This window comes from Cyclopterus lumpus, chromosome 1 (genome assembly GCF_009769545.1).
Source record: "Cyclopterus lumpus isolate fCycLum1 chromosome 1, fCycLum1.pri, whole genome shotgun sequence".
Taxonomy (NCBI): Eukaryota; Metazoa; Chordata; class Actinopteri; order Perciformes; family Cyclopteridae; genus Cyclopterus; species Cyclopterus lumpus.
Genome location: NC_046966.1, coordinates 17,761,827 through 17,784,427, shown reverse-complemented (window position 1 = coordinate 17,784,427; position 22,601 = coordinate 17,761,827). Strand labels below are relative to the sequence as shown.

At 43.3% G+C, this 22,601-nt stretch overlaps 1 protein-coding gene across 3 annotated transcripts in view; it reads right to left on the bottom strand.

Moving 5' to 3' along the window:
- Positions 1-2,210: 2,210 nt before the first annotated feature.
- cntln (centlein, centrosomal protein) overlaps positions 2,211-22,601 on the bottom strand; it is an 82,651-nt gene continuing 62,260 nt past the window's right edge. For all 3 annotated transcript variants that reach the window (XM_034540647.1, XM_034540638.1, XM_034540628.1), the window contains exons 24-27: positions 22,031-22,216; positions 16,618-16,815; positions 12,224-12,298; positions 2,211-3,035 (exon numbers count right to left, since the gene is read on the bottom strand). In XM_034540647.1, coding sequence (XP_034396538.1) covers positions 2,925-3,035; positions 12,224-12,298; positions 16,618-16,815; positions 22,031-22,216 — 570 coding nt within the window. In that variant the 3' untranslated portion in view covers positions 2,211-2,924. The remainder of the gene's footprint in view (positions 3,036-12,223; positions 12,299-16,617; positions 16,816-22,030; positions 22,217-22,601) is intronic.

The following is a 22,601-nucleotide window of genomic DNA, read 5'->3' as shown; positions in this document are numbered from 1 at the left end:
CCGTTTCTGTGATCTAAAAGTTAAAAAAATAATGAGGTTCTAAAATTGCAGACAGTCAGAGATCAATACAAAAGCGCGTTGAGATTTCAGTCATAAACTCAGCATCTACTTTTTGTTTCTGAACCTTCTCCCTGTGGAGCAAACATGAAGGATAGGAACAATAAAACACAGTAAACATGTTGCATTATACATTTGTCAAAAACACATTTGGCTGTATGTCACAAGTACCTTGTTATTTAGTGCCAAGTGTCTGCTGCGTGTGTGAAATCAAAGCAGATTGGTACATTGGCAGCAATAGTCGGGTGTGAAACTGTGTCAGTGAAGTAAGGGAGATCACCAGGGGCTGTTTTCTACTCACTCCACAGCTGGTTGACGAGATCTGCAAGGACTAATTGTGCATCAGTTGGAGAAAACCTCGGTTTGGGCTTCGATTGTTCTTTGTACTGTGGGCTTCCCGCCTTCCCACCCAAGTGGCACACACTCACACCAGACTGAGGGAACTTAAAAGTACCACAGAGAAGCCTTGGGACACACACACACAAGACAAACACACACATACACAAATCATCGATCAACCCCAAAGTCAACCCGTGACCCTGACCTCCTCTACCCCTCCAGGAACAATCTCCTGCAGGACTCCGTGAAAAGAAAGAAAAAAAAATACAAGAAAGTTGAATTTGAAAAGAAGCCGGGGCGAGAGAGAGAAAGAGATGAAGACAGAGAGAAAATGACACCCAGTTTATTGTGTTGGAATGAATAAAAAGGGGAAGAGAGGAAAACTTTGCATTTGGAACTACTGATCAAAGTAATTCCCACATGAAACCACTCTTAATGAGAGCTGTACAAAAAAAAGAAGGGTGGAAGACAAGGAGTGTAAAAGAGAAGAAAAGAAGGGAACAGTATGCCATTCCTACACAGAAAATAAAGAGATGAATCATACGCAGCGCCTAGCGGAAGACATGGTGTGTGTGTGTGTGTGTGTGTGTGTGTGTTAGGAGGGGGGTTGTTTGAAGGGTGTTTTCAAGATCGTTTTAACGTCTTCACTGAGGGAGCGTCAGAGGCAAGGCCAGGTTAATTAAACCCAAGGGAGTACCAGCTGAGGGGGCCCACATTTGAATATGTCATAGAAATAGCACGAGTGTGTCAGCCGAGGCCGGGGCTCGGCGAGCAAACATGTTGACTATGCATTACACGCTAAAAGGAAGAGAGAGAATTAGAGAGAGTCAGACAGCAAAGGGCGGGGGGCTCCGACATAATTTGCGTGGCACCAATGCTTTACTCTTTTATACCCACTGCGCCACCGGATTTCTCTGAGTTATTAATGTTTGTCATTAGCTGCATTACCCTGGAGGACAGTGACTGAGGAAAAAAACTGCAGAAATTTATATGGGACAAATATTGACAATAGCTGGCTCCTGGGTATTGGAGAGGAAGAAAAGATGCAAACTATGTTAATGAATGGTAATTAACCACAAGGGTTTGTCTCTCCTGGATCCCGGCTAAATTGGTCCCCGAGTTGCAGCTAGAGACAGTCCTGGCCTAATCCTTTATTATAAAAAGATAAAGGAAAACGACATCATTAGCATATATTTGAGAAGGGAGGGGGGATTAAAAAGTGGAATTATTTCTTTTTAATTCCTGAACGGAGGATTCTTCACACCATTGTTAATTATACATAACAAAAAGAAAAGAGGAATGTGATGAAGAGGAAAACAAAAGCTAGGAGAGGTAGAGAAGGACTTAAAAAAGAAGAAGAAAAAAGCAGGACTTGAAGGGAGGTGTGTGGTCTCTTGTGTAGGATGCCAACTCAAGGACAGAGGAGACCAGGATTATGGTTTAATATTCAAAATGAATAATAAGAGTGGGAGGAAAAGGGACACAGATAAAAGGGGTTGGAGGTAGTTATGTCAAGGATGTAACCACTCCTCTAATACACCCCTGCACTGTGCTGTGTGTGTGCTCATGTGGACCCTTGTTAATGATGTCAACAGCAGGGGTCACTTGTTACAGACAGGAACCATGCCAACAGTCAGCTGTCAATCATAAGGGAGGTGTGAGCACCCTGCTGTCCACCGGAGCACCCTCAGTTACCATCACACGCTGACTGACAGTCCTTTGAACTGATGGAAAAATAAGAGAGACCATTTATAAATACGACCAGGAAATTCAGAACAACAATGCCGTCTTTGAAGAACAAAATATAGACAAGAAAAGAGAAATGGGCTTTTATTTTGAAATTTAGAAAAGCTTTTCAGCAGAAATCATTGATATTTAACATAATTAAGTAATACATTATCAACGAATATTTGTAATGCTAGTTCAGAAGCTATAACAAATTGAATACATGTCATACAGATCATTTCCTTCAGTGCATTTGATGAATATAGTTTAGTGGACTTCAATCGTTAAATGTTTTCTCTCAGAGCAGTGCAGTATACGGTCTGATAAATGGATCCAACTCCTCTGTGCTGCACACTTGACTTTCTCAAAGTGTTGACTTGGCATTACGAGGTCAAGTCCCTGCACCCCAAGGTCCTCATAAATTAGGGAGAGAGGTAAAAAGAGAGCAAAAGAAAAAAAAAGTCTAACTTAAACATTAAAGTAAGCATTTGCCTTATCACCCCAGGTCTGCGTTGAGAGTGGCTGCATTATAAATTAGCTCGGTGCTAAAGGGCCACTGTCTGGTAGACATAGGGCACTGAGCGCTAACACAGATGTCGAGGGCTCATTTACAAAAGCCAGGCTGCTGAGTCGAGCCAGTGGACCAGAGTGAGTCGACAGCGCTTTTCTTACAAATATTGGTTCTGCTACCCCGGCTCAGCTTGGCTCAGCCCAGCTCCCACAGAGTAAGAACTGGGGAGGGAGAGAAGAAGGGAGGGAGAAAAAGAAGAGGATGACAGTTTTCCCAGCCTCAGCCCAGGGAGTCAGGCTTTTTCGCTGACTGGTGTTACGAGCGTGGCCAGCTCTTCTGTCAGCACTTTCCTCTCCTTCATCTTCACGCGCACAGCCTCCATTAGCTGGCCGGCAGAGGGGATCTGCAGGGGAGGGAAAGGATAGAAAAAGGGTGTGGGGGCGGTGGTAGTAGGGGTTAGAGAAAATGGGGAAAACACACAAATGCAACGCTATTAAAAAAAAAAGTGTCAGACTTTTGACACCTGGCAGCTTTTCAGAGAGCCTTTGTGCTGTTGTGTGAAACAATAGAACCTCCGATGGGGCCTGAGGACTTGTGAAACGTTTGAGGGACCGTCCATGCTGAGTGTTTTCACGATTCACAAAACAGGCTACACAGCAGTAGCGGTAACTCCTAATCCCACACTTTACTTTTTTCCCTAAGATTCCTTTCTCAATTGGTGGAACAGTAATGTGGGATTCTTAAATATTGAAGCATAAGTTCACATTTGATCATACATTTTTTTTAAACACTTGCATGCATAGATGTACATACATCTAAACAGTTCTTGTTCGCTATAGTTGTTTCTCTTGCTCATAGTGGCAGTGAAGACATCCCTTCCTGATCTAATTTCAATGTAACACACAATCCAGAGTCTTACTTCTGTGCAAAAATGAATTCTTAGGTTCAAGCTAACAGTAGTCAGTACACTCCAGGGGGCATCTGCCAAATTAATCCTTTAAGGAAAAATAAATTCCCTCATCCTGCTACTTCCCCTCCACGGAAACACTTCTGCATAAACAGTCACACAGTTGTCACAGACTCGTCCGTGTGCCGTGTGCAAAGGGGGTTAAACAGTATGGTTTTAGGGAAGATGCATGTGTTTGGAGGTACTTAGCATACCACTGGATAAATGAGACTTTGTTTATGCTGCGCGAGCTGTGTGAGAGTTTGTTTACGAATGGTCTGGTTAGGCTGTTGTTAAAAGGTGGCTCCCATTTATTTAAATTCATCAAGACCTTTCTCGTTTAGATGCTCCTCCGTTCACCGCGGAGACATCCGAGAAAAACGTTTTCTTCCAGAATTAAAAAGGTAACACAGGATGGATTAAAGACATACAAATGGTCAGTTTGCGGTTGAAGTATTCCTTTAAGGAAGAAACAAATGGGGAAATTTGGTTCAAAAATGATATAATAATGTTTAATCCCCACTCAATTTAACAAATGAGCGTCAGCTAAATTTGAGATGAAAAAGGTCTGTGGACTTTGTCTCTCATGTTACATTGTAATCTCTTCTTGGCTAATATAGACAGGGGGAATGATTACGGCATCCAAAATAATCTTTCAATGCACACGCGGGTACCGTGAGTAGTGTTTTGTGACAGAAGCGCAAGATAAAAATGGCAAACATTCCCCCTTTTTTTTGGTGGACTGACGACACACTCCTCTCTCTCCAGCGGGATACGTTGATCACCTTTGAGCAGAGACGCCTCGAGGCATAATTAAAACATCAAGAACATCACTGGGGACATTTACAGCATTGTTGTGTTTTTATTGGACTGTTTATGCTGGGGATGTGAGAGGATGGGAACTGATGTCCACTTAATCATACAGCATTACAAAGGTTGAGTATGGACCTATATGTGTTCGGCGGGCTTCTCCTCTGAGTTCTGGCTAATTCTGTTTTTCCTCTGAATCAACACAAGGATTTTATGGTCATTAGGGCACCTGATCAAAGGCAGGCATTCATACTGTATCACCCATAAATATTCACTTCAAGTTATGTGCAGCCTTTTACAAGCGCCTTTTTCATGCAAGGGAGACAAATTCATTCCCTGAGCAATTTCCTAAGTCACATGGCGTGAGATGAGATGTGGACTGGCCAAGCTGAAAATAGTGACTTCTATATCAGAAAATCTTTCACTTTTTATCTCTTAAAAGAGAATGTGAAAACACAAGCTATTGAACCATACGCAGAGAAAGCAGGCTGACTCAAGTCTGAATTGCCTTAACAAACTTCACTGAATAACATCTGCATCTGGGAATACAAGGTATTGTTGCTTTGAAGTGATTAACACAAACACATATTGGAATTAGGTCTGCAGTTGACATGTTTTAAGGACATTTCAAACCGGAAAGTAAGAAGCTAAACTAAAACACAGGCCGTCCCCATGCCCCTTGACACATCTCTCCTCTTCATTAAAGGTAACAGGAGCAGGGAACACCAGGTCCCGTGGGTCGGGATGTGTGCGTGTGTGCGCGTGAGTGTGTGTGTGTGTGTGTGTGCGTGTGTGCAGTGGGGAGTCAGTTCCAACAACACTGGATGCATCAAACACACGCCGCTATTCCTCAGAGAACCACTACACTGAAGTAACTGCTGAGACATCTCCCTCTGCCTCTGTCCTTCAGGGAGAATTCACTCTCCCTATCTCACACATTGGCACACACACACACGCACGCACACACACACACACACACACACACACACACACACACACACACACACACATGTGCACACTCTCCTAATCAGCTAATTGCACTTAGAGCCACTAACTATGCAAACAAACTAACTAAAATAGAGACACGGGCACAACACAAGGCTCTATGGGACAGCAAAGAGGGAGACTGGATCATTAAAAGTACTGATATGGGAATATGGGTAAACAACACTAACAGGTAAACATGATCTAGATAAACCAAATGGAGGGAAATTTAATTCTGAAACAGATTAAACCCGATACACTTTTAATCCCTTCATTTTTAAGTATAAACTGGGCATTCCAAGTCAGACACGAGGGAAAGAGAATCGGGGATGTTGCAGTTTATGGTCGGCGTCTTAACCACACGTAAAATCAGCCCCGCCTTTAGACACCTTCATTAAAGTTGGTTGATGACAAGTGCATTTAGAAAACTCATTTTCTGACTCTTGGTTGATAAATTGTTCTCTCGTGTTTGATCAAATACATTTGACCTCTTATTCCGATTCATCTCCCTATTGGTGCGTGACTTACATCGGCAGTTTTTGTCACAGGGAAACACAAGTGTTCACGGACAGGACGAGCGGGAGCACCATCTTTCCTATTCATCCAACAGCCACATTTGCTGGGGACCGATACCCTGAAGGATGGTTGGGGGTAAGCTGTAATGCAGCTGCTCTACTGGATCCCCTGGGCTGCTTAAGGCAGTGTTAGGAACTGGCACTAATGTTATGCTACAGTTGATTTAGCTGGGCCCCTGTCCCCTTTGGCAGAGCTAGCCAACACCAGCGCTAAGCAACGCAGCCGCGGTTTTGCAAGATGCCCTGTCCCCTATGGCAACACTAAAAAAGCTACTGTAGCAATAAGCCATGCTAACTCACATCATTACTATTCAACAGGCCCTGCAGAGCAGACCTTTTGTCTAGGTGTGATTTCATGAACATGTTTCAGAAGTGAACTGACATGTAAAGCCACTGACGTTTGTGTGTGTGTGCGTGTGTGTGTGTGTGTGTGTGTGTGTGTGTGTGTGTGCGTGTGTGTGTGTGTGTGTGCGTGTGTGTGTGTGTGCGTGAAGATAAGAACAAGAGCTGCAAGCAAAAGGTGTTTTTATGAGCCAATTAAATGACATTGCTATTCTATAGCCTGGGGCACACCTCAAGGCAAGGAGCAGCTCAAAGTTGCAGCACTCCAGTGACCATTGTCTGGTAGTGGCGTTACGCACATCAACTTTTTTTTCTTTCTTAAAAGATCGATCATCCCAGCCCTTTTGTCTTCTCCCTCAGAACAGGTTAGAGCAATTATTTCCAAGGGCCCAATTTGTGAGTAGATATAAAGATTGTGTCGGGCTGCTGGATGCCTAAATGGGTCCAAATGAAGAAGGAGGGGGGAATCAGAGATATAAGGGGGTACTTCATTCAAATGTCTGCATGCAGTCAGCATGTGACTACCAAGTGGTCTTTCTCAGTTATTCACTAGTTTACCACCCTATGAATATAAATGTGACAGCCATGTATAATTAGGCAGATGTTGCTGCTTAAAATAAGTGACATTTGGCTCCTTCAAATGTCCTACATGAGTGTCTAACTGTATACCTGTAACCCCAGAATTATAGTCTATATTTCTACTGGTTAATTTGATGTCCAAGTTAAGTTTAGGATCTAACTGGTATGACAGGAGCATTATCAGAGGGGTGACGGATTATTGCTATAAATCTCTGTCCCTGGCTGGTGAGCCGTCTCTAATCTAGGCCACTACTCAAGGTAAGGGAGAAGTAGTTACAGTAGTTTTATTACAGTGGGGAAAAAAAACAGCTCTTTGATCTTTGATCTTCTCACTTTTGTTTGAAAATCAAATTTATCAAACGGGGGAATAACAACAACAACAGCATGATAAATAGATTAAAAGCCCAAGCACAAAGGCACCATACTAAAAAGTCTTGCATTTGATTATCTCTGATAATGAATATGTCACATTTGCCAAGAGGGGTTTCAGGTAAGAAAATCAGGAAAGCACCGGTAAGCCTATTCTCTCCCTCTCCTTCGTAATTACCTACTCCAGCAGCGGAGCAGATCCCTCTCTTTTCTCCCCTTAAGGTCACTAGGGACTGATATGAAAGGGAATTGGACACTTGGGGCCACAAATACTGTAATTAAAAATCTCTCCTTTTCTTGATACGTTGTTTGGAAACATCATTTCAGTGTGCAACATGCATTTGTTAGGGATCTGACCTAAATACACCCTAGATTAAACACAGGAACGCACCGGGTCTTTGTTTCAGGTTCCTACTCATTAGGTGTGAACATGAGTTGATTCAGGCACAATTGAGGTATAAATATAGAAAGGTGATATCCATACCAAACAGAAGCAATCTTTAGGTGGATTCAGCAATCAAGAACACACCCCTGATTAACAGTATGGCTCACTGGCCGAGGTAATGTACTGGGAAGCAGTTACAATCAACAAAAGTGTCTGTGCCTGCAGCAAACTGTCACATATAAAACAAGAAGGCGCTAAGAATTGTTGCCTCTCGATGTTTGTTCACTGACATAAGGGAATTGAACACATCTAGTCATCTATTTAATGAGGAAATGTCTACTTTCGTCATTAATTCTCTTCCTGTAGTAACATAAAGAGCGAAAGTCCACTATGCTCCAAAGGATGACCCCTCGGGTACAATCAGACTAGCAGTAAGCTTAAAGCTCCGAAATAGCATCATGACTCAAGAATAATAGAGATTATTCACCTGAAATGTGCCGTTTGATATTTTCGAGCTTGCCTGGTTAAGTCATCGCCCCGACAGTTTAATGGCTAAGGAACAGCAGCAAAAGGCTGCATCTGCTGTTTCTATTTATGTGAAACGCAAGTTGAACTTAATGAATAAGTCACAGTGTGATCTGGTATTAGTAAAGTCTCCTCCGGGGATCCCTCCCCCCCTAATCCCTGCCACTGTTCCAGTGACATATTTACAGTACAAAGGCTCGTCTCGAGTCCCCTACACACACATACAAACACACTCACAGAGACAGAAAAAGACTGGCTGATTTAATTAGCTCAATCATTAAATAAGGCTTAATTAGAGTCACTTTCCTTCAGAGAGAAGTGTGGGACTCAGAGCTGTTCCTTGTCATTACAGAGGCATAATGAGCCACACAACACAACACACTACCCATCACCCTCACAGCATCGCAACAATAGAAAACTTTCCCACTGCATTAGCACTGTAAGGCATGGAGCCTTTGATATCTTTAATACCACGGTTTAATGATGTAATACCCTGGGGAACCACCAACATGATGAGAGGCTTTGACAAGAGGTGACATGAATAAAGTCTGTTATTTGAATTTAGATAAATGATGGCATTAACATCGTAGCAATAAGCAGCAGCAACCCCTCCCCAAAGTTCAATAAGGTTTTGAAATTACAGGAAAATGTTCAGCCCTGTAGTCCATCCATAAACGCCGTTCATGTTTTATAACAAGTCCAGTCCAGATGGGTCTGGCCTGTCTCTGCTACCGTCTTAATGTAATGTTCACCTGCTTGTTATAGTTTGGAGGCTGATAAGAAGTGATGCTTGTACGTCTCCCTCGGGTGTGATTGTGAAGTAAATATTAGCGGGCCCTCAGCGCCACCCCAAACCACTGTCCTCTCATAAAGAAATCAACAGAGTCAATGACTTTTTAAATGTTATTATGCTGTCATGAGGCCTGAGATGGGTACGTGTGTGTACAAAATGAGTCTGAAAAATGATCTGGAGGGAACGTGTGTGTGTGTGAGTGAGTGTGAGTGTGTGTGTGTGTGTTTGCATGCATGTGCACACGCTTGCATGCACATGCTCCTCCTGTTCATTATTGGCCAGCAGCAGAAGCCAGTCATTTCCCTGTCTTCATAAAGACTTGGCCCATTAAATTCTACCTCCAGTCAATAATTAGGACTCCACAAATAAACCAAAGGCAATTAAATCAATGCTTCCCCGGGCCGGTGCCTGGACCCCATGGCCCACATGGACACTCCATCTTCTCTGCTGGCCTTATTCATGGTGGGTTGCGGTGGAGCCATACAGCACACCCCCTGGCCTGCTCATGATTATTAGATAGCACCGTCCCTCGATCCCGACTATGGAGCGCCGCTTATGGTGGCTCTCCACTGAGAGGCGTAGGGTTTGATTTCATTAACTCACCAGTAGAGGTGAGAGACGAGGAAATGAGTGCAATGTTTCATTTGCCACTGCACCAGCATGAAGGGAGCAGTAAGTCAGAGCATTCACACACACACACACACCGTTTGCCGTCTCTCTTTCTTGTTATGTTGACATGTGGCAGTGCACAACAGTGATGGCGAGCAACAGCCCACACACAGAGACACAGACGCACACATACATTCCACTCCTCAGCTCTTTCAAATCTGCACACACACACACACACACACACACACACACACACACACACACAGAGTGAGTGATGGTTTTTCTATTGACAGGGCCACTGAGATAATAAAGTGCTGTCCCACTGGCAGCTCCATTAGGCACTGACAGTGACAAGATGAGGCTGTCGTGAGAGTGCACATGCACACGCGAATACGTACACATTCCCAGACATACACGCCGATGGACACATCCTCATCCTCTTTCAGTGACAGCCAGCCAGTTAAGGACATGGATCTCTCTCTCATCTTTCCTTTGACTGGGTCTATTTCTGTCTCTGTGTCTTTTTAACCAAAGAAGTGTATGTGAGTGCAGTTCGTGGGTAAGATCATATCACTATTAGGGGAGTGTGTTATTAGTGTCACAGGCAGGGTGACAGGCCAGGCCATTCCACCTCACAGATGTTCTGCTTGGTGAGCCTTTCATAAGCTATGACAGAGAGGAGAGAGGCAAAGGGGGTCCAGTATGAGAGTTCCTGAAGTATATTCCCTCACTATGAAACGGCAGACGAGTATAGTTCAGGCACGTTATCATAGGGGTCTTCAAAGCTTCACATTAGGAGATCTACGTTAATCAACTAACAGACAGGCACAAAGAGCGTCTTCCAAGACCCTTCGCCTGGTCTCCTAGTATGTGAGATATCACACCAGCCTGTCAGAAAAAGGACAGAAAAAGGACAGACACATGCAGACACAGAGTCTGTTGTCCCCTTGATACGACAGCATGCTTTTAAAAACTAGAAGAGATAGAGAGAAGATGAACAATTAAAAATAAATAAATGAACAAAAAACAGAACAAGATGGACTTGAAAGGGGATAGAAAAAGTCGGTTTGCAGGGAGGGGGGATGACTGCGCTGGTCCCGGCGGTCCCCACAGAGACCTAGGGGCAAGTCTCAGCCTTGTCATACTCCACTCTTCTCCTCCACATCAGCTCCTCCACTCCCTCCCCCTTCCACCACCCCTGTTCTGCCCACGGAAAACGTCGATAGCAGGCTGCTGGTGCCGAGGTCTCTGGTGGACACTAGCTCATTCTCCCGGCATCGACAGGCCCGCCAAATCAATATTTAGTTCCCCACTAACAAGCTGCCTCGGGGTCTGAGCCAGAGAGAGAGAAAGAGAGAGAGAGAGAGAGAGAGCAATGCAGGACAGGATGGCAGAGAGAGAGAAAGAGAACAGGGACTGAGAGCTGTCCAGCTAGAAGGGAAAAACATGGATTCAGTAGTGTGTGTGTGTGTGTGTGTGTGTGTGTGGGAGGGGGAGAGGAAGGTGGAAAGGTCAGAAGAAGATATGGGGAACAAGAGAACAGTGTCTGGTATGTGTCGTGGTGCGGAGGCGACGCATGAGTGCCTGCGGCAGCCGCTGACAAGTGCACAGACAAGACACACATACACACAGTCGACACTCTCAATCATACACATATCACAGCGAGCAGACGTTGACAGCACTCGAGTAAAGCTCCAGCAGAGCACTCACAGATGAGTGGCTGTGTGTGCGTGTGCACACACACACACACACACACACACACACACACACACACAGCACACACAGGATGTAGTTGCTTTTCTTTGTTTTATCTTTTGCATCATTGCTTCTTTTTTTTCCGGAGCCTGGAGCAGGACACGTTGATGTGGGAATGAAAAATGGGTGAAACTGGTGCCCAACATTTTCTCGACTGACAAGCAACACATCTTCAATGTTGGACTAAAATAACCCACAAAGAATTATGGAAATGCAAAGATAATTCATTCATTCAACCCTTAAATGGAAATTAAACTATTTCCATTTAATCAAATTAATTATTCTTCAACTAAATTATCAAACCAAAAAAGGTCTTGCTTCTGTAAAACATAAAACTCGACCTTGGTAACAATAACTACTTTTACCGGAGCTGTAATTCAGCAGCAAACAACCGTTAGCTATGAGTCTGCCGGATTGCCTTCGACATGTTGAGAGTTTTTTTTTTTGTTGAGAATTTGTTGATTTTGATAATACAGCTGCTTCATTTCAATTCATTCTTGTTACCAGAAACTTTCAAAAGAAAAACATTCTGACAGTTTTATGTAACCCTTTGACACGACAGACAACAGTTATTCTACAAATCGACAACAAATCAACAAAGAGCTCGCTAGGCCAGAAATTCCTTTAACAACTAGAAGGGCACTTGGAGAGCATAGACCTCCGCTAAGGCAATGCCCTGTCTGGCAATGTAAATGAAGTGAAACATTATTTGTGTATCTGCGCCTTGATTCAGATCTGCTCCATTTAAGGGGATTATTCCTTGGGCCCTTTCACCAAGTTTCATTCAAATCGAGTTAGTAGCCCGTAATGCTTGATAAGAAATAAACCTAACCAAAAGGAAGGGAAGCAGCTAACATCTAGTGTATGTGCAGGAATGAGCAACTTTTGTGATCGTCGTTGCAGATGTTGTGAGCCTGACCTTCTGCTGGAGGATGTGGTTGAGGTGGTCCAGCCACTCCTGGTCTCTTGGACTCTCTGAATGGTGCTCTGCTCCCTGCAAACACAACAGCAAAAACATACAATTCAATGACAGGATGGAGAATACAAAAATGCACGGAAAATCATGCCGACGTTGAGAGAGAATAACCTCCAATAAATCCTAAGAATCATAGCGTTTTTTGGACATGGATAAAATGTAACATTTCAATTGAATCAGACAAGAGTCACTCGATGTTTCTAGAGAACATGCAGCTCTATCTTTAGATTGGCCTCTGTGAGTCTCCTGCTTAAGGGCAAAATTGTAGCATCACACCAGCCAGGACCTTGAAGCAGCTCTCCGGAGACTCAGTGGCGAGGTACGCCAGGAATACGTTTGCATGCTGCTCATGTTTAAAGACCTAACAGAGTGGTAGCCTTGTTACTGCTAATGAACAGAAAGGAGAGCGACGGCGTGGCCATGTACACCTCAGCACTAATGCGTTACCTCTTCACTTCAAACCCCAGGTGTAGCTGCTGGAAATGATGTGACGAGCCTTGTACTGCCTCACAGGGAAGCGGGGAGGGCAGGAGGGGGAAAGTGTGTGTGTGGCAGAATCTAAAAGTCCCTGCACTTGCAGACTGCCTGACCTAACAGGCAGGTCTGTGTGACGCCTGGGACGGCTCGGGCTGTCCAAGGCCAAAAGTCCACGAGGGGGCTCATGCAGACTTATGTGAACTTTGATAGAGTTCCCTATCGGGTGGCGACCTCACCAGAGTGCGCCCTGAATATCACCTGATATTCATTGCAGTAGTAATGTGAGTCAGACAAGGCAAATGTTGACAACTCATACAACTAACAAAAACAATTTGACCACCTACGTTTCAGCTGATTAAATTATTTGCAAGATTAATGCTGAGCTTTTTACAGTCATGGGAAGTGCCTGTGAATAATTATATTATAGCTATTATTTCATCTGAAGCAGCTGATGACACACATTTCGCCAATGTGAAGAAAATTCAGCACCATCAAATTTATGTTCACTATCTGGTGTATTTTATGCTCATTTGTCTAATTTTTACTGAACGGCCACAATAAAAGGTGTTTTAACTTTTGTACTACACAAAGCAATGTGCCCTTTCTTCTAAACATAACTCAAAAAACAATTTCACAAAAATACGCAGTGACCAGGCTGGAAATGTTAAGATGTGGCCATTGGTTGTATCCGTGGCCAATTAGAACGGTCTGGAGTGTTGACGTTTGGATTAAGGATGTCTTTCTCCCTGGTTTCCCCCAGCTTCCTGGTACCCTCCTTGTGTTATCCTTGGTGGTAGCAGTTGATCTCGGGCTAATTTCAGTGCATGCCTAATTGTGCCTGGAGCTCGAAGTAACTGAGAAAGTAAGGAGTGATCGGGGGAGGGGAGTGTGTGGTTATATTAGCGAACCAGAAAAAGAGGGTGAGAGAGTGGAGAGTGGGCCCTCCTTGTGACTACTGCCTTCAAGCCTCCCGCAGGGGTGAACGCAGTGTGAGAAACAGTGCATGTGCTTGAGAGTGAGTGTGCTATCCCACCCTTGGTAGAAATATAACAAAGCACTGACCCTCCATCAAACATTAGGTGCAAAACAAACTGGTCTGGCAATTACAGCATTATTACATCTGGATCATTAACTCCACAACAAGTTGCCAGGGGAGCCTGGGAGCAGCCCAGCCCTCTCTGGTCCTCTGTTACCCGCTATGGAATGGACAGAGGCAAATAACAGTGTGCAGCGCGATACATGTGTGTAAGCATGTGTGGAGCACTTAAGTTTGAGCCCACTTTGATGCCTTCTCTGCATCTAAAAACATACATCACATTGATTGTGTGGGTTTGGTAAGGGAGCAGCTGTACGTTTCTGTATGACTCCTAAAAAGCTTTGAAAATCAATTAATACATACACGATATAAAAATCTAATTAACAAATTCCATATTACCATGAAATAGCTGAAAACACTTTCGGTGCTATGCTGTCTATAACTCCAGCTGCACAAATAGAAGGGACACAACCGCATTTCAACACCTCAGGGACCAATCGACAAATCAAGGAGGACAGAAAATATAGTTTGCAGCATTTAGAAAAGATGACGGTCATAACACGAAAGGTCATCTGTTCCCAAAATTCTCCAAAAATATGACCACAACAAGGACTCATTCATAAAGAAAAAGTTTTATATGCATTATATTCAAAAGTACATTGATTTCAAAACCAAGCACCAGTGCACTACAATGTTAAAAACTTCTGCTAACATTGTTGGCAAGCGAAATCTGCCGAACTAAAGAAACGTAGCAACGTTGGCAATGTATTCTCATTTAAAAGTAAAAGTGAAGACTGAAACCAAACCCTATTAAGCCCTGGGTTCTAATTCAGCACAACCAAGTGAATAAAGGAATACACTTGCTATGTTTTGGACTTGTTGAAGACTGCTGGGACATCCTGATAACCTCATGTCTCGTGTGACGTCCCCAAGTCCAAAAGAAATACATACAATCAACAAGGGTTGTGCAAAAGAAAACTTCCTAACATTTCTTTGACTGGGGGGTCACAAGATCACAAATCTGAAACAAGTATCATGAAACTTCCACTCTGTGCCGAACTTTCATATTGTGAAGAGTTGTAGGCCATGTATCCAGTTTTCAATACTCACAACTAGAGAAGCATCGTGTGCACAGCTAAAGTGTCGGCTTTAAATAGGCTGCACTTGATTTTCCCTGTGGACACACACTTCCATACAGGTCTTATAATATCTCCAGCAAGCGTTTCAATTAGTGCACATGTGAAATAGCCAACATTTCTCAATGACATCCAGCTAAATATACACATGTCACTTTTTCTGTACATTCAAAATCAGACTTACACGCACCTATTAACCTCACTGTGACAAAAAACGTAGGATTCTCTGGTGGATGTGTTCCTTCTCGACAGTGCTGTGATTTATGAATTAGGGATTCACGATCTGATTCACGACCTGATACCGATACCTGGGCTTTGGGTATCACCAGATACTGAGTCCCAATCCGATACCAGTGTTTAATTGATAAGCTTGATGCCTCACTGTGTGGAAGTGACTGAGATCATTTTACGTCACGTTTGACTTAAACATCATTGTCTGAACTCTTTAAAACATAATATAACGAACAAATACATGGATTTAAATGTACCGAATTGTTATTTATAAAAATAGTATCTTATACCAGATCGCCCCATTGTCACGATACTCAATCCAACTATTTGAGTCAGTATCAGACCGATATCAGTATTACTATCGATGCATCTCGAGTATGAATGTTCAATTAACGCCATGTTAGGGCACCAAGCAGCACGCCGTTAACCACCATTACAATGAGAGAGAAAACAAGTGGTGGAGAGAGTGTTTTTACAGGCAGATGTTTCAGCTCCAATGAGGGGGACTTTTTGTCAAGTGAGAAACTGTTCCCTGTCATCTCCTGGGTGGAGCTGGGCTGCAAAGGGCTAAAATTGGTTTCAAGTGTGAGTAAGTGCCTGGAGCTCTCTCATCTTGTGATAGATGGGAGGAAGTCCCCAGGGGTGGGTGGTTGATTGTAACAAGGCATTGCTAATTGATGACATAGCTGGGTATGATCTATTGTAGAGAAAGGCCCCACCAAGTTGGAAACAAGTGTGAATCGCTGATTTCTGCACACAGCCGACCGTCAATAGCAAGGATTTTCAGTTCAATGACTAGAAGGAAAGAGTTGTACTTACTCAACTTGTGCTGTATTAAATCTCATATCAAGTTGATCGGTGCTGGAGGTGTTGATGGGTTTTTGATCTTGTCGAGAGCCAGCTTTAAACATGAAGCCACACTCTGTTGCACTGCAACTCACTTCCCAACGTATTAGCGACACACCTTGTGTGTGTTTGAAGCTTTGGAGCTCTGATTGAGCTGCAATATTTGACACATTGGTGTGAGAATGTGTTGGTGTGGCCTTTACAGTGTTGGACCTGGCTAACTTTCCATGATCCACCTACACCATCAATAAGAGAAGGTGAGACAGAAGCACAGACATCAAAAGCATTCTGTCCACCACCGGACCCTCGTCAGAAGATACTTAACACCCTTCAGGTGGAACTCCTGCATCTGTTGCCAGATGATGGCCACAGTGACTGTAGCACCTCATTTATTCTCAATTGACCCCAAAGCTACAAGGTGATATTGATGATATGTCTTTGCCAGTCCTCTAGTGCAATCACCAAGCCAAAACTTTAAGCATGTTTTGAAATGTTACAGTACAGAACATCTATTATAGGTATGTTGAGTGCTCTGGGCATAATCTAGGCCTGATATAGATCCTCAAGTTAGCGTTTATATAAAATGTTGACCCACTGTCCCTTGGCCTTACCTGGTCAGCATCCATTATGTCCGCAAGATCATTCTCTGACATATCGAGGATGGAGGCAGCGATGGACTTGGCTTTGATCATAGACTTGGCTGAGAGGCGGCCCTTTGCTGCCACAGCATTGGCCTGCCTTAACCTCCTCCTCTTCATCAACTGCTGCTTGACCTCTTGAACGTCTAAAAGTATTTCACTGGCCAGGGCCTGAAGGGGGGAGGGAGGGGGAAGAAGAAGAAAAAAAAGAAGAGATGATGAAATGTATATAGAAAAACAAGAAGGATAGCTCTGGCTGGCCGATGAATAAATGAAATTGATCAAGCATGCGCCAGAGAGGCCTAGTACATTATGGAGGAATATTGAGTTTGACACACTCAGATTCTCCTCAGTTTTGCCTCACGCTCCCTCGTAGGAATGTGCACCTGAGGGTTTGTTGCCCTGTCGATTGAAAGCTGAGGGAACACAGCTTTGATACCAAACGTACCCCAAGTTTTGCTAAAATCTCCACAGACAGAGAATCATGCAACAGAGAGCGAGAGACAGTGAGCTACTGAAAATACAGCCATTCATTTATTTATTTGCTTTCTGAATGTCTCTCAGTGTAACAGCGCAGCATAACACTGTTAATAATTAAGCTACGAGGGGCTGTTTCAAATGGTGCCCGAGTGAATGGCAAGCGAGACGAGGAAGGCCTGGGATGGCACAGTTGTCGGGCACTAAATGGGAGTTTGCTCTAAATACAGAGATACAATTAAATGTTAAAACTGCCACTGTACACGAGAAAGTCAATAAAGTAAACTCCCCTTTGCTTCATTTTGAGCTTATTGATCGAGGCAATAATCTTCTATATCATTCCCTAGTAAGCTTGCTGAAGAGCTGACCTTGGAATAGATGGTCAGATGAGAGAAAGCGAGAGACAGAAAAACTCTGTACACAAAAACAAAAACAAAATAAAGTACGACTTACTCTTGGACATTACACAATATAGCCGAGCAAGAGAGAAGTACAGTGTGTGTGTGCGCACACACACACACACACACACACACACACACACACACACACACCCACACCCACACACACACAAGCACACACATACGAAAACACTCAAGTGCATTACAGTAACAAGGGTAATCACACATGAACAACGTGGAATTGAGGCAAACATCTCCACTCCTCTCTCTTAATTTCACACAGGTGGACCAGGTGCTGTTTACAAAGCAAGTGGTGGTTCTCACAGGAGAGAAGTGAATGAGTGGTTGGAGGCTCGCAGCTGGAGTATGTGGAGTGTTGCTATTTGTCTGTTAGCAACATGAAATGTACACAAGCAGAGCAGAGACATTCAGAAATCCAAAGGAGACATGTAGGAAAACCAACAGGATCACATTATATAACACCCATACAGATAAAAAAACAACAACAACAAAATAGGTTATATAAATCAAGTCTAATGTATAAACACTTTAAAACAAGAAAAGTGTCAATTTTTCTAGTCCAGATGCTTTGGACAGAAGCAGTTTAATTCCATTTAATTTCAAATCCAGTTTCATAGGTGGCCTATGACTATGTTTGTGTAAATAATTCAGAATAGCACTAATTGAACAGGACGAGCAAAAATCTTAACCATCGTCAACCTCCTAATGAAGGAAGGCAGCTTCGGCTCTTTTTGGTGATCTGAGAGCTGTGTTTACCCTGAAGGAATGCACAGCTCATTAACTAACAGTCGGAGATCCTATTCTTTTATTTACAGCCTAATAGATATTCACTGTCACTCTTCAAGGGTTACATTCAATTGACCTAAACCCTGCATGTGGAAGAATCCAGAAAGAGATTAAGGGGTGAATGTATCACTCATTCTGAGCCTTGGGAGAGACAAAGGGTGGGAGGGGGATATGCCAGCATTCACACACACAAACACACACGCACAGACTCACACAAGCTATTCAAATACATACATGGAAGGTGTTGGGTCTGTGTGTGTTTGCCAAGAGCTCTTAGCTTGACTAGTACTCACAATTGCCAGAGGAGCAATTTAGACAGGACGAGGATTAGAGATGGGGATCAAATGAGCAGCAAAAATATATCCTCTTTAATAACTAGCTACCTCTGAACCTCTTCACACACATGAGGACACAAAGGGCTATTTGGAAACATAAAGAGCAGAGCGGGAGGGAAAAAAAATGCTTTTATTTTGTTAGATTAGGCAGGCATGGATTTTATTTTTAAAATGCTGTTCACTGTTGTTCACATACCCGACAAACATTAGTACGATTTTTAATGATGTATAGGTATATGGAAGGAATACTGTAAGATAAAGGTAAATGTGTTGTGACCTCATTGTTTGATAGGTTACTTGATATCTAAGACCTACGTCAAATTCCAAAAACAGACAGAACAGACAAACACTGCCAAAAAAATACAAAAAAATCCCCTACTTTTCATCAGGGATGACCAGCCAAAATATTCTTTACAAGAGAATTACCGGAACCTTTAGCATGTGTGTGTGTGTGTGTGTTAGAGAAGTAGTCACTACATGCAGGGCCACTGTTTAGCAGTTCAATAGCAGTGCTTACAGCCTGGGGCGTGTGCAGGGGCCAAAAGGGTTTGCTGGCACACAATAAAAAAATAAAAAAAATCTCCACACACAAATACACACAGCAGCAGAAACAGGCACAAAGGACAGAAAAAACACCAAAAAAAACAAGCTCATAAAGACACACACAGAAACATCTACGCACACGCGAGCGCATGCAGCCTCCGGTCCTGATCAATACATGACAAGAGTAAATCTCCTCCGGACGTCAGGCAGTCCAATCAAAGGGCTTGGTGTTCTTATAGGGAATCACAGGAGCCAGGGGGAGGCAAACAATGATGTGAATCCTCAACAACAACACAATGGCCCCACCAGCCTTGGGTTATGGGAATGGAGGAAAGCAGTTATAAGAGCGTGAACTGTATTTCTATGCATTTTTAGACACATGTGCTTTCACATGTAATACAGCCTCTATTCATAGATTATTTGTAGGTTTCATGCATGTGTGTCTTTTCATAAATGTGTATGGTTATGCTGTGTGACAGAAATAAGAGGTTAAGAAAAAACAAACAAGATAAAACACATCCTCTCCACCTCCAATTACCCATATATGTAAGTGAGCCATACAAGAACAAGAATAGTGCCAGTAATTTATTTAAGCTTGTGAGGACTAAAGATAATTGCCATGAAACTGTGTCCGTGATCTGCCACTTGATTTATGTGTGTGTGCAAATACACTGCCATCACTATCTATCTCTGCCAAGCTGTTTGCTCCTTTGATAGACAGGTGTCAGCTCAACAGAGTTGACGGACAGTCTTTATCAGCCTCTGCCAGACACACACGCAGACTGACACAGACACACAAACACACCTCAAGGTGATGGATTAGGCCTAGACAAAAACAATAGTGCCCATTCCCTGTTGGGCACACCGTATTCTTATAGTGGTGGCCTGTGTTTCCCTATGTGTTAGAAGAAAGTGCAAATGCATAATGGCACATACACACTTTGTTACAAATCAATCCATCCATCTGCTGACATTTATGGCGGATCCGGTTCTGGTGTCTGCAGAGCAGGCTGAGCAAGGCAGTGCTGACGTCCTGTCCCCCGAACCACATCTCCAAGTCGCTCCTGGGGGATCCTGAGACTTGCCCAGGCCAAGTGGGATATGTAGTCTTACCAGTGTATGGGTCTGGGTTTCCTCCCAGTTGGACATTCCCAGAATTTGTCAGGAGATGGAATTCTCTCAACTGGTTCTTTTTAATGCGAAGTATCAAAGGTTCTAATCTGGGCTCCTTCTGTTAATCTGCTTCTTTTGAATTATTTCTTCTTATTCCCTAGACGTCATGTGGCTGAAATGTCAATTGTCAACTAAATTGAGTGCTTCGCCTTGAGGTTACGTTCCCTCTACACCACAACGGTCTGGTACAATGCTTTGCATCATTGGCGACAATACGGTAGTGTTGGGCAATATATCTATATTTTATTGATATTGTAATATGAGACTACATATCGTCTTCGATTTTGGATGCAAAAGCTACATTATAGTCAAGTTTTGTAATTTTCTGAATTTACTATACTGTTCTATTTCCTTTACCGATGTTGTTATTACATCAACATTACTAATAAATATTTATAAAAAATCTCATTGTGTAACTATTTTGTGACAGCACCAATGGTCAAGATTAGACTATCGAGGTATTCAGGAAAAAATATTGTGATATTTAATTTTCTCGAAGCACTATCAAGAAGTAAAGCGGATTATAAATTGCAGGGTTAGTTGTTGGCTCAAAGCGTCAAAACATTAAGCAACATCACAAGCTCCAATTTGTCCTGATGGTTAACTGTGCCTGGCAAAGGGTGACTTAGAATCAAGCTTAAAGCAATGCATTTACTTCCACTTACGAACACTCTGAGAAACGTGGAACCTTTTCAGGAGTGACAGTGACTCGCTCCCAGGCACAGGGGCCGATCCACTGAACCGGTACCTCGACACATAGGTGCTGACCCTCATCCTAACCATTGTACATTGTACTGAAGCTCACTGTCTGATGAAGCCATCAGAAATACATCATTTATAAAAGAAATCCTGAGGCCATCAAAACGGACACGCTCCATCCACTCCTTGGAATAAAAACAGTTATTGCAATCACCCGAAATTACTCAAGACATCCCACAAGACATCAGAGGGGACACGGCGAAAAGCTTTTTCAGAGTGTACAATACATGCAAGATGGATTGATAGCTATCTGCATGCAACAAGGCCCTGCCTCCTCTGTCTGTCGACAGTTTTCCAGAGACAGAAGGAATACCTTCAGAGCTGTGACTGCAGTCAGCCTCATGTAGACTTTCCCAAAAAACTAAAGACCACTCCAGTTAACACGAGACAAGCTGTTCATCCCAATCTATGTTTCCACGCCAAGTTAGTGTTGAAGTCCATCAGGACTCCATCTCGAGATTCCAAGAAGATAAGATACCTTTAACTGTTTTGTGCCACATGGGCCCAAACAACAGCCAGAGAACTTCCTCTCCATGACCCACTCTCACATATAAGCAACTCCCTCGTTCTCTGGGGGAAATGGAAAGACAGACTCTACCGATGTAGCTGTGCATAGAGGTGAGTACACAAGAAGAGGTTTGAGGACTACCGTTTTGAATGCTTCCGTTTGACATTCTGGCCTTAACTTTGGTGAAGTGAAAACACACTGTAAAAAGGGTTCAAGTTTTAAAGCGAGGACACGGACCAAACAACACCATGGTAGCAACCAGTCAATCACAAGGAAGCCTTGCCCTAAAGCATACTCTGATTTTTTCTCACAGAGATCTATATATACAGTATATATATATATACATACACTTCTTTTTGCAATCTGTTGCCTCTTTGGTACAGTACCTTGATGAAAGAATGAAGCTGCTCCAGCTGGGAGAAGGCTTGGCTGAGCTGTCTCTGAATCCTGTCCAAGGCATGGGAGCTCTGCTGGGTCAACCCCTCCATTTGCTCAGTGGCTGTCTGTTCCAGTGCCGCCAGAGCCTGCTCACTGGCTCCCACTCGAGTCTGCAAGGCATGCATGCGCTGCTCCTGTAAAGAACAATTGCAGGCAGAACTGGTGAGCTGAAGGCAAACAATATTTTGAAGAAAGTAGAGCGCCTGCATAGGTCTGTGAGACATTTGTGGCAGTTGTAGAATTTGACATTTTTAGACTTTGCCGACTCCGACTGGTGGTGTGTCTAATGAAAGCAACATATAAAGTTTTTTTTTTTTTTTCCATTGGCACTTTGCCAAATCAAACCATGCCACTTGATTTGCGTTTGCATTATCAGTTTTACCGTACTGAGTTGTGTTAACCAGTGACGACCCGACCCCCCTTATCCCCCTCAAAGAAGTGTGTGTTGCGAGACTCGACCCTGTGCAGGAGACCAGAGAGAAAGACGCTGTGTGTGATGTTGTGTTTTCAGCTCTCAGT